This window comes from Ciconia boyciana, chromosome 12, assembly GCF_034638445.1.
Source record: "Ciconia boyciana chromosome 12, ASM3463844v1, whole genome shotgun sequence".
Classification (NCBI taxonomy): Eukaryota; Metazoa; Chordata; class Aves; order Ciconiiformes; family Ciconiidae; genus Ciconia; species Ciconia boyciana.
Window position 1 is genome coordinate 24,771,937 of NC_132945.1, and position 11,960 is coordinate 24,783,896.

Consider the following 11,960-nt stretch of genomic DNA (forward strand, 5'->3'; position numbering starts at 1 on the left):
GCGACAGTGCTGCGTCCCCTCTCCTTCTGACATATCTTCCCTTGGCTCCTGCCCCCCATGCTGGACCCATAGCCCCTGCGTGCTCATGGCATTTCTTTTTTTTTTTTTCCCAGGAAATAAAAGCTCTCTCCAGGAGGATGTCCACGACCGCTTGGTGAGTGGGGGTGCCTAGGGGAAGGCAGCCCAGGGGAGATGCTGCTGGGCGGGGGTCTCCCGTGGGCCAGCTCCCCACGAGGTCCCAGCAAACCCCATAAATCCCATCCCTGCTGGCCAGTAAATGGGGACTGAGGCAGTCCCGCTTGGGTGCCAACACGGCTTCCCTCCCCAGTCCGGCAGCGAGGGGAAGGGGTTTGGGGGCTGGTTTTGCCAGACGGGCACCACACACGTGATGGGGCTGCTGTGCCACAGCAGGTGGAAGCCCTTGATGCAGTCCTCTGGAAGATGGTGGCAGCAGGGGAGCTCCCGAGCCAGGGATTTACCCAGACAGACCAGGCCCCTCAGCAACCCAGCAAGAGAGGTGAGTGCCCAGCTCCCAGTGGGTCCTGGGACCCGACCCACCACTGACCTGCAAAGAGGCCATGGCAAGCAGGGGCTGGGCTTGGGGTGGAGGGTGCTCGTGGATGGGGTGGAGGGTGCTCATGGATGGGGTGGAGGGTGCTCATGGATGGGGTGGAGGATGCTCATGACTTGGGGTGGAGGGTGCTCATGGATGGGGAGGAGGATGCTCATGACTTGGGGTGGAGGGTGCTCTTGGATGGGGTGGAGGATGCTCATGACTTGGGGTGGAGGGTGCTCTTGGATGGGGTGGAGGATGCTCATGACTTGGGGTGGAGGGTGCTCTTGGATGGGGTGGAGGGTGCTCTTGGATGGGGTGGAGGATGCTCATGGATGGGGTGGAGGGTGCTCTTGGATGGGGTGGAGGATGCTCATGGATGGGGTGGAGGGTGCTCATGACTTGGGGTGGAGGGTGCTCTTGGATGGGGTGGAGGATGCTCATGACTTGGGGTGAAGGGTGGCTGCGGTTTGGGGTAGAGGGTGCCCGTGGTATGGACTAAGGCATTCAGCTCCCAGGCTGTGCTCCTAGAACCGACTTCAAAGCCGAAGGAGAGCCTGGGAGAAGAGATGGACATCTTTCCTTTAAACTTTTCGGCTGTAGCCAAGCACTGCTGCAGCCCCTCTCATGGGTGTCTTTTCCTTTTTCTCCCAGCTTGCTTCTGGAAATACTGTGTCACCAAATGAGGGGTACAGGAGGAGCTCCGCCTGCCGCCCGCCTGCCAGCCCGCTCCCTGCCACCACTACCCCAGTGCCTTCCGGCGGGCCCATCCACGCGTGCCCCACACCTCGCCGTGGGCTGGTTTGCACAGAGCTTTGCAAGGTCTCCGGTCCCTTGTGGGGAAAAGGGGAGAGGGTCTGCAGCAGAGGAGGGGGGTCGTGGGGTAGGGGGAGAGTCCCATGAGGATCCGGGGTGCAGGACAGTGTTTCTCCTATACCAGCGGACCTCCAGGACCCATGGCAAGGCAGAGCTGCCACCGTGGCCTGGCAGGGACATGCTGGCTGCCAGCAGGAGCTGAATAAACCCCTCACACCAGAGCAGCATCCTGTGGTTACTCCGTCCCCACACTGCAGGATCCAGCATCCTCCCACCACCGCGTGCACGCTGTGGGCAGGTCACAGTGCAAGTGCCCGGGGAGGGGACATCTCTCCTGCGGGCAGGGCAGGAGCTGCCACATGCACGCTGGTGATCCAGGGCGGCAGAGACTGGGGGCTACAGCTTCACTTATGCTAAACCTCAAAAGGGTTTCCACCACAGGGATGGCCCCTCCACCCCCTGCAGCACCCTCCACGCCCGGTGGCCTTGGCCTGGGCGCTGACAGTACACAAGCAAGGCATATTAAAATACAGTTTATTGCTGTTCTTAGTTTAAAAAACCCAAACAAACCAAAACCCATCAATAACAAAACCAGTCCCCAAACCCAGTGCTATGAGAGGCTTGCGAGGACACACCTTTTAGTGCAAAGAGGGAAGTGGCAGTGAGGGCTGGAGGGGGGGTCTGCCGTCGCCGCGTCCCCGCAGCACCCACCACGCTCACTGTACAGTATTTTTTTGCCCGCGGGGCTGGCTGGGGAGGGCTGGCTGAATTCACAGGCGCTGGCAGGAGCCCTGGGGGGAGCTGGAGGTATCGGGTGGGGAGGATGGGATGTCATGGCTGTGCAGAGCGGCTTTGACTCCTCTTGCATCAGCAACACTGGATGGGAAGGCACAACGCTGAGCCAGGGAGCACCAAACCGGCCCACATACCTCCTACAGACACAGCGCTTTGCAAAGCAGCTTTTGCCTGCTCTCTTAGGCTGTCCGGTCCTGGGGTGTGGACACCAGACAAATGCCCTACCCCATGCCTCTGTCTCCCAGTCAGGCACCTGAAGCGTTGGTGGGGACCGGGAAGGGGGTGGCAGAGCTGGAGCTGCACACGGCTGCATCTCCTGCAGCGTCCGGCAGGCGAGGCAGGGAGAGGTTTCTTAGCTCGCAGGCGCCAGGCAGGACCTTGCAGCCAGCAGCATGTGGCCCTGGGTGCTGGCACACGTGGGAGGGATGCCCTGATCGTCAGCCCTCCATCCCCAGCCCTTCGCGAGTCCCCACACCGCTCCTTCCCCGCCACAGCAGGTCCTGGCACTTTCGCGCCAGTCATCGTCCCCAGCATCTTCCTGCCCCCATGTCCTAATGGGGAGTTAGACGCACGTTACAACTCTCCAGCAGCGAGAACAACTTGTCACTGCAATAAACTACCAGGGGCAGAGCCTTTCGGTGTCTTCAGGTGGAGCCTGGACGCCTTGGTGGAAGAGAGGGCTTGCCCAAACACAGGCTGCAGGGTGCTGTGCGGAAGGGCGACCGGGCGAATTCAAACAGCTCCAGCCCAGGTGATGTGCTGGGATCCCGGGACGCCGCTTCCCGAGCGTACAGGATGGCTGGGACTGCATGGGGCTGCCAGAGCAGCTCCGGCAGCGGATGGGGAGGCAGGGCTGGCCCAGCTGTTTGGGGGGTCTCATCTCTTCCACCAAAGTGCCACTGCGGAAGGCTAGCGCTCGGCTTTTCCCATGACGCGTGGTCACAGGCTGTGAGACCCTTTTTCAGGGAGTAGGGATGCAGTTGCCACTGCAGCCATGCAGGGACCGGTCCGTACACGCAGTCAGCGCTGACAGCGCGCGGGGGCTGCAGCCAGCCGGCGGAGGAGGAGGAGGGAGCAGCGGGGGGCTGTGAAGCAAGGCGCTATTTCTGAAAGGCGGGGGGTAGCGATGCCGTAAACCCCCTCCAGTCCCTCCCTCGGCCGGGGTTTGGTTGTGCCAGGACTGCGGAGGCGGAGGGCTCGGCCAGGGCAGTGCCGCCGGCGCACCCCGCAGCCGGGTTAGGTCATCTTCCTGGCGACGCTGGCGTAGGTGTGCTCTATCTCCTCGTCCGCGGGACACGTGTGGCTGAACTCATCGCAGGCGTAGGCATTGTTGAGGTAGCGCCAGACGCCCGTCATGTCCGCTGGGATCTCGAAGTCGCGGTACTTTTTGGCTGCGATCTAGAGAGGAGAGGAGGAGGCTGAGACTTCCCAGGCCTGGGGAAGATTCACTCTCTGGCTTGGGGCGGGGGGCGCAAATACAGGACCGCTAGCCCCCTGTTCGCACCACCCCACCCTGTCACCCCCTCTTGGAGCGGGTACTCCCCTCGGCCCTGGGAGCCGGTGCCGAAATGCAAACCTTGATGATATGCAGTTTGGGCAGGAGGTTGCAATCAGCCAGCGTCAGGTGGTCTCCATCCAGGAATTTCCTCTTGGAGACGGTGATGTCCTCCACGCTGTCCTGGTCAATCTCCTCGGGGAGAGGAGTGTTTAGGTAGACATCCAGGCGCTGAAACTCCCGCAGCAGGGCCTTCTCGAAATCTGGGTGGGCAGGGAAACAAGTGCAGTTAGCCTGGTGCCCGGGGCTCCCAGCACAGCCCAGCGCTGTGCCAGGGAGGCTGAGCCTCTCCCAGGCTTTGCATACAGGGACAAAGCCCTCAGGGCCACACCAGTGGTGCACAGCACTGGCCCCTGGCCAGAGTCCCTGCTGCCAGGGGACCCCAGCAGCATCACCCCGTGCTCCCCTCCAGGACCCGCTCTCCCCAGCGCCTGCACGCGGGGCCGTTAGCCCCGTGGAGCACAGGACTGCCTTCACCCTTCCTGCCCGCTCCTCCGCTTGCCAAGGAGGCTGTGGTGGGGAAGGCAGCAGGAACCCTAACCCGGCGGCAGGATTTGCCCGCAGACAAAAGCATCTCTGCCCGCCTCCAGCAGGGCAGATCACAGCCCCGCAGCCCCCACCCGCCTTTCTTACTGATATTTGCTTCCTTGCGCGGGTTCTTGATGTACGCCGAGAACTTGTCAAAGATGTCGCTCCCCACGTCGAAGGACTCCTTGTACTTGGGGCTCAGGTGCGGATACCTTTAAAGAGACACTTGTGTCAGTGCAGGCAGGGATGGAGGCAGAGATTCAGCTGCGTGGTCCTCAGCTGCGTTATCCGCTGGGCCGCGGTGCCCAGGGCTGGCACTGGAGGATGCAGGTGATGTTCGGCTGGTTGCAGGAGAACGGCGATGCTTTAAAATACTGCAGCTGCCGCCCGGGGAGCTGTATTACCCTGGGTGCTTGCTAGGGGAAAATCAGAGGGCAGAAACTCCATGGCTTGGGGACACTGGTGGCCGCAGAGCCCCGGAGCACAGCTCTGCCTGCAGGCAGCTCTGGCCCAGCCCGGAGGAGGCATTTTGGCATGGGAGGGGTCTGGGGAAGCCAGAAGCTCCCATGACTTCCTCAGGAACAGCCTCCGGTTTGCCCACGTGTCCCAGGGCGCGCTGCAAGGGCAGACACGTCTGAGGAGGCAGATGACGCGTGCATTTGAAGCTTCCTCTTTTGCAGGCGGCGGGAGGGCTTGCAGCCGCGCAGGGCGCGGGGCGCGCTGGCTTGGCGGGCTGCGAGCGGAGCCCTGCAGGAGCTCGGGGGGAGCGGCCCCCCCGGCCGCCCCTTGGGCCAGCTGTGCCGCTGCATTCAAGCAAGGGCATTTGCTTCCGCTCAGCTGAGCACACCGGATGGGAGCGGGCAAAGGGGTCTCACGTTTCCCCCTCTGCCTCGACACCAACTGCCGCAGCCAGCTGCAAAACCACCGGCTCCCGGGGGTCCCCGTGCCTGCAGGGACACCCCCCCCGCCCCGCTCTCCCTCTCCCTCCCAGCCCCGCCTGCGCCAAGGGGGACCGGTGCATTTCCTCCCATTGTTTTCCATCCTAGCCCATCCCCGCTCCCTCGCAGCCCGACCCGCCGCCTTCCCCAGGGGACGCGGCCCCTCGGCATCGCAAGCCCCGGCCCTGCAGAGCACGGCGCAGGGTGCTGGGCGGGGAGTCAGCCCCCTCCCCGAGCTGCTCTCAGGCACCTCCTAGCACCCTGCCTCGGTTTCCCAATCTGCTGAGCGCTACGCAATGCTGCGGCATGCCCAACGGGCCCCGAAAGGGGGAAGGAGCGAGCTTGCAATTACATGGGTGGGCCCAGGGTCTGCTCCAGGAACTCCTCGATCTTAATGAAGTCTGTTTTCAGCTCCTTGTTGAACAGCAAGAAGGGTGGGTTGGTGCCCGGCGCTAAATCTTTCAACTCTTCAGGTTTCCTGGAGTGGAGAAAATAAGTGGGCTCAGAGCCTGCAGCCTGCCTGCACCCGCCAGGCTCCCCGGGGCGAAGGGACAAGGCTGAGGTGGGTGTGTGGGTTGGGGCACAGGACCGGGAGCATCCCCACTTGCACGCTCTGTTGGGTTTCGGGGGCTGAGGAGTGCCCCCCAGCCTCTCGGTCTGCCCTGCGGTGCCTCGGACTCGTGCCCGCACCCAGCAGGACAGGGAGTCCCTGTGCCGTGCATGTGTTGGCACGCAGCTGCGGCTCCGCGCTGGCCCACCCCCTGCGCCCCACGGAGCGACGGGCAGTGTACGGGCAGGGGCTGTCACCCCGTCCCCCCCGCGGTGGCACGCCGGCTGCGGCGCGGGCGGGAGGGAGGAAAGTGCCGATGGGAGGAGCTGAGCCAGGGGTGCCTCGCCCCACCGCTGGCACAGGGCTGGGCCGTGGTGCCGTCTCACCTGGTCATGTCCACCGTGGTGACATTGAACTTGACCCCTTTGAGCCACAGCACCATGAAGAGGCGCTGGCAGAAGGGGCAGTTTCCGATGTTTTCTCCATCCAGACCGGCCTGCCGGGAAAGCAGAGAAACGAGGATTTGACCCGTCAGCTGGGCTCACCCAGCCCAAATGAAGGCGGAGAGCCTCCTGAAGGCAGAGAGCCACCGGAGCCGGTCTCGGGAGGAAGGCACATGGAGGGCTTGGCCCAGCACCCTGGCTCTGCATGCTGCAGGGAGCCTCTCCCAGCACTGGGGGCTCGGCTGTAGCATCCCCTCCCTGAGCCGTGGCCCTGCTGCCACTGGAAAGCATCGGACGGCATCCTCAGGGTGCTCGGGGTCGGATCCTTCCCAGAAATGTGAGATAAAGCTGAGAGGAAGAGGAGAAGGAGGCAGGGGAAGGAGGTGGAGGGTGATTGCTGATGGATGGGGAGGAAGGGAGGGTCTGCTTGGCTGGGAGGCCAGGCTGGAGAGGGCGGTGAGAAGGGAAATGTGCTCATGTTTGCCAGGAAAAGAGCAGTTTGTTTTCGTGTGCTGTTAGTGTCTGCCTCCGGTATTGTGTGCATTTAACGAACGCAGGCATGACTTCCCCAGGCTGATGACGGCCAAGAACCACCCAAGCAGCCTCCTCGGGAGGAGCCTTGGGGAGGAGAAGGGGCTGGGGATGGCGGGGCTGTACAGAGGTGGATTCACGCTGGCATCCCACCCAGCACCGGTGGGGAACGGAGCCGCGTGTCAGCTCCTAAAGCTTCGATCACGTGCAGACAGTCCCTTTCAACCCCTCTGCATGGGCACAGCCGCGGCGTCTCAGCACTCAGGGGGCTGCCCTGTGACCAGGACGGGGTCAAACAGCAGCGGGGACACAGGAAAACAAGGAGCTTGGACAAGCTGCCTGAAATCCCACCAGTGCTGCCTCATCAGGGTCTCACCCAGATGATGCCCATTCAGCAATCCCAAGGGAAAGCAGCAGCAGGTGGACTGAAGCCCATTTCCTTGCTATGTAGCAGCTGGAAATATCCTTTGCAAAATGGACTGAAACTCCTTATGAGGAGTTTGGTCAAGAGGAATGGGGCAGGTTTCCCCCGGGGCATGAAAACTAGCACAGATGCTACTCAGAGAGGGAAGTTGCACCGTGGTATGAGAGGTAAAATGGCTCACAGGAAGCTCGACTTCAAGAGAATTAAGGGGTTCCTCAGCTGCACGTGAACCACGGTCCTCCGGCGTGTGTGGCAGTCCTGCCGCTGCAGGGAGGAGCAGCGCGGCTCACCCCAGCTCCTTCACGGAGGGATGCTGCTCCCATGGAGCAGCTTGTGTCGGCACGTGAGCCCTGGTGGCACGGCTCGCGCCCCGCGGCTCTGCTCTAAGCCTTGATATCAGCTGGCGAGCTGAAGTGCAGAGGCTAAGCAGGAGGGTGATGAGATTTGGGAGGATCGGGTGGTGCGGAAGTCGAGTAGCAGCAATGACATCTGGGGGGGGCAGCAGGAGGTGGCTCCAGAGCTTGCACCTCACTGGGGCCCCAAAGACGGGGTGGCTGAGGATGCTTCATTAGCAGAAGATGCAGAGACCTGTGCCTGGCTCTCCTGGGCTGGAGGAAAGTGCTACGAGTCACCCGTCTGTATCTACAGGTGCCCAGAAATCTGTGGACTCTGGAGTGCTCAGCTTCTCCAGGAGAGATACACCAGCCTCAAACTCGCCCTAAGGGAGACGGAAAACTGATCAAAACAAAACCCCGACACGCTGAGTGGTCAGCTGGGGGTGACGGTCTGCTTTTCCACTATGCGGACACCTTTTAGTCCTTCCAGAGGAATGAAAATGATTTTTAACCAGTATTTCCTATGCTCAGCTGTCATGAAATTATGCTCCTGAAAAAGGAAATGGGAACCGAGAAATGTATTGATTCTCTGGGATATACCCAGACGTGAAGCTGAATTCACACCGGAGGCTTTTTGCTGGCTATTAATAAGAAATGCTCCTGGGTAGCTGCTGCTCGGGAGCATCCCGTGTCAGCTTATAACAAATAAGGCTTCTTTGGTAAGGGATAAAATTTCGTATCGGATGTCCTGTGAGGGAGCTGGAGGGGAGAGCCAGAAAACAGCCACGAGGGCTACCCGTTGGCATGAGAGCGGGGCATCTCTGCCCCCCTTCCCCTCTCCATCGTCACTGGCACCTACAAGCCGAAACTAATGCCATCCTTGGGAGCATCTCCAAGGTGCTTTTGTGGCCGGCCGGCACAAGGACCGGCGCTTTCCTCCCTGCTCTCCTGAGATGGCCCTTGCTGGTGGCAGAGGAGAGGGGAGCCAGCTGGCTGAGCTCCCCTTTGCTTTCCTCGCTCAGCACAAGGCTGGGAGCGAGGGGGCTTAATTGCAATTTATCTCGTTGGTCCCGTGGAGCTGTTGTGCTGAGCCAAGGCAGCGAGTGGCTCTGGTGGAGTCGCACGAGGGGCAACGGTGGTGCCGGAGGGGACGGGCGGGCGGGCAGGACGTCCCTCGGTGGGGCTGCTCTGGGCTCAGGCTGTGCTTGCCCGCTTCAGGCTTCTCCGTGCTCGTCTTGTAGCTCCAGCCTCTGAGCAGCTCAGACTGGTTTTCCCCCTTGTCTTTTAAAAATAGAGAGGTGGGGAATTTTGGACCAGAGTGAAAGGAAAATCAGGATGGCCTCTGCAGGGAAAAAAGTTAAGCCAGGCCCATCCTAGGATGCTCAGAGCCAAATCTTTATCTGGAGGAAGCGGAGGGCAGCCCCACCAGCGCTCAGGCTCTGCCAAGGGGGGCACCGGGCTCTGGCGTGGCCCTGCTGGCACGCACGTGGCCGTGGGGAGAGCCCTCCAGGAGCCAGGGAGCTCAGGGGAAAGGGGCCTGGGGAGACGGGCAGCCACCCGCCCTCCCTCCCCAGCAAAAGCCAAGCAGCATGGCGGGGAAGTCGTTGCTCTTCACTTCCTTCTCCGGAGAGAGCCTCTTCCCCTGCTCTCCCCGGGCTGCAGCAGGGACCGGGACAGGGGGTGCAGAGCCTGCAGCCCCCCCGACTGACTTCCCTCATTCTTTTCCCCTCCGGATAATGGATAAACCCAGCGTGGGCTAGCACAGCATCTCCAGGGAGGTGCAGGTTTTTAGGTGCAACTCCCTGAGGCCTCGCGAGGCTGCATGAGGCATTAAAACCCCAAAGTTACTTAGCAGTTCCTGTGGTTTCCCCCCTCGGTGAAACGGCATGAGATGCGGGGGGAGGAGGGAACAGCTCTGTGTGCTTGGGGCACTGCTAAGTGCTCAACTCCCACCGGGACCTGCCCACGGCTCCTACAGCCACCCCGAAAGCCGGGAAGCAGCCTTGGGGGCGGCTGAATGCCTCGTGGGGCTGAGGGGCAGAGCCTCCTCCTGGGCAGGGAGAGCCCCCCAGCCGGCGGGACGGTGCTTTCACCGGGACCACGGTAGGGTGAGAAACTGCCAGCCCTTTGGGGACTGCCCGCCCCAACCCGAAGGCAATGCGAGAGCCGCTTCGCACCCTCCCCGTCCTCGCCAAGTTAACGTCAGCGTTTGCCAAAGTGAAAGCCGGGCAGGGGCGGCGTGCCCGCAGGCGCTTGCGGGAGCACTGGCCTCCCCCCGTGATTTACAGCTACCGCGGGTGACGCCGGCGGCCATGTCTCAGGGCGGACCCCCTCCAGGAGAGGTGCGAGGTGCCGATGGCACGGGAGGGTGCCCGTCTGCAGCCCGTAGCTGCTGTGACTGCGGTAAAAGTGGGTCCTGAATGGTAGGAGAAGGAGGCACAGCATCAATTTGTCTGTTAACAGACAAGCCAGAAGGGTATTTTCGCGCTAAATTAAGGCGTAGGGGAAGTCCTGACGACGCTGATGTTTTGTTTTCTGTTTCCCTTCCCTCTGAAAACCCCCTTGAAGGTGCTGCCGCCATTGCAGTCACCTCATGTGTCGTTTTCCTCTTCTCCCCAGCCATCCCGGGGAAAAAGTGGTGCTAAGAAGGGAATTCAACACCCGAATGACTTTCACCAAGAAAATACACTTGTCTGGATTCATCTCAGCTGAGCTCAGTGCCTGGCAAGCCCTGCCGTGGCCACAGGTTTGGCAAGGGGATGGGGGAGATCCCTCCTGCGAAGGCTCAGATAATCGTTTCCAACACGGATTTCCAACTACGACCCAAGCAACGAGCCACGCCGTGCCCAGCACTGTCGGATGCCTGTGCCAGGGAGGCCAGTGCCTCCAGCCAGGCACCGCGGTCCTTTCGGCACTGAGCTGCCCTAGGAGGAGAGGAGCAAAGCCCGCGGCGCTGAGCAGCTGTGGGGAAACCGCCCTTAAAACCTCGATGTGGTTGCACAGGGAGGCATCGCTCCCCCAGCCGCTGTCACTTGACAACGTGTCCCAGGGCCCACTGGCATCGCTGCTGGCACACACAGTGACCAGCCGCCAGCTTCGGCTCCTCTCTTTCTACACCCTGCATGTCCACTGCAGATATTTTGCACTCCAGTGTTAAAATGTTCCAGGGGAAGTGTCGGAAAATTGCTTAACAGGGAAAAAAAAAAAAAACCATTTCCAGCGAATAATTCCCCTGGGCTGCTCTGCGAAGCCGCCCCATCCCACCCACACGTGGGCACCCGCACCGGCTCCCCAAGCCGTCCGCGCTCTGTTTCGCAACCCTGGCTCGCAGGAGAAGCTGAAGTGGCTGCTCTCAGCCCTCCCGCTTGCCGTTCCCAGGCTGGGGCTTGTCTTATCTGGCTTTCGAGAGGTGCATGCGTGCCCACTCCTTCGTTACAGCAGCTGCCAGCAGCGCCATTCCCCTGGGGTCCACGGCCACCACGAGACCGGGGCACCTTCTAGGATGCTGGGCGTGACACCCACCAGTCCCCAGGCTACTGCGTGCCTGGTCCCCTCCCCTGGGCACCCGCTTAGCCAGCCTTCATGGCGAGCCATCCCAAACTTGGTACCCATCTCCAGCCTCCCAAAACATGAAGACACCCACAAGTTTCCACCGCCTACGCTCAGCTGGAGCCTGGTGAGGCTGAGCCTGTGGGGAACTGCCTAAGAGCAACCGTCGTCCGTCCCCCCCGGACCCACCTTCACAAACAGCTCGATCTCGGGCTCCTTGGTGGCGTTGTGCTGCCGACTCTCCATCCCGGCAGCGTGGGGAGGGACCGCTGGCCGCTCACTGCTGTGGTGAGTTGGTCCGTCCTTTGCAGAGCGCTGACGGAGGAGGCTTTCGGACGGCGGGTGCCTCGAGCACCTCGGCTGCGCTCACGCCCGGCGGAGGGCTGGGGCTTGCCCTTTCCTTCCTTTTGAAGCGGGGAGGAGCGATGGGGTGTGTGCCGGGACCTGCCGTCGGGGAGGGGGAAGCTGTGGGGCCTCCCAGCTGTGACTCAGCACGGGTCTATCTGGACGTGTTCACGGGTCCCCTTCCAGTCTATCGCACCCGCCCAGGCGCAGCTCCGGCGCTGCGAGCAGTGGGCTGGCGGCCCAGGCGGCCCCCGGCACCGCTGTCGTCACCTCCCAGCTGGGAGCAGGGGCTGCCGAGGAAGCGTCTCGCCGCCGCTCCTCGTGCTGCTCCAGTCTGGTCTTGCCCCTTCGCCATTCTCCCACCCTTGCGCCTGGACGCCGGTGCCCCAGGGCTCGCCGCTTCTTTACCTCTTTGGGGTGAACCGAGCCGACCTTCCCACTGCCGTCCCCCCTCCTGCTGCTGCATCGCGACGGGCAGCTGCCAGGAGGGAGGGTACAGCTCCGCTCCCTGCCCACCGCCCCGGCGTCCCCCCGGGCGGGCTCCTCTGAGCACCCCCGCTGCAAGGAGCGGGGCCTGAGCGGGGCGAGGGTGCGGGGA

At 62.3% G+C, this 11,960-nt stretch overlaps 1 protein-coding gene across 1 annotated transcript; it reads right to left on the reverse strand.

Moving 5' to 3' along the window:
- Positions 1-1,886: 1,886 nt before the first annotated feature.
- Positions 1,887-11,440, reverse strand: LOC140658508 (chloride intracellular channel protein 2-like). Its single transcript, XM_072877034.1, has 6 exons — positions 11,207-11,440; positions 6,122-6,231; positions 5,538-5,663; positions 4,353-4,459; positions 3,741-3,922; positions 1,887-3,562 (listed from the first exon to the last, which is right to left on the reverse strand). The coding sequence occupies exons 1-6, from the start codon at positions 11,261-11,263 to the stop codon at positions 3,401-3,403; spliced, it is 744 nt and encodes a 247-aa protein (XP_072733135.1). The 5' UTR covers positions 11,264-11,440; the 3' UTR covers positions 1,887-3,400.
- Between the last annotated feature and the right edge of the window lie 520 nt (positions 11,441-11,960).

Coding starts and splice junctions, on each gene's coding strand:
- LOC140658508 (XM_072877034.1), bottom strand. CDS start 11,263: ATGGAGAGTCGGCAGCACAACGCCACCAAGGAGCCCGAGATCGAGCTG. Junction 5,664..6,121: donor ACCACGGTGGACATGACCAG/GTGAGACGGCAC, acceptor TCTCCACTCCAG/GAAACCTGAAGAGTTGAAAG. Junction 3,923..4,352: donor GCGCAAGGAAGCAAATATCA/GTAAGAAAGGCG, acceptor CTGCCCACCCAG/ATTTCGAGAAGGCCCTGCTG.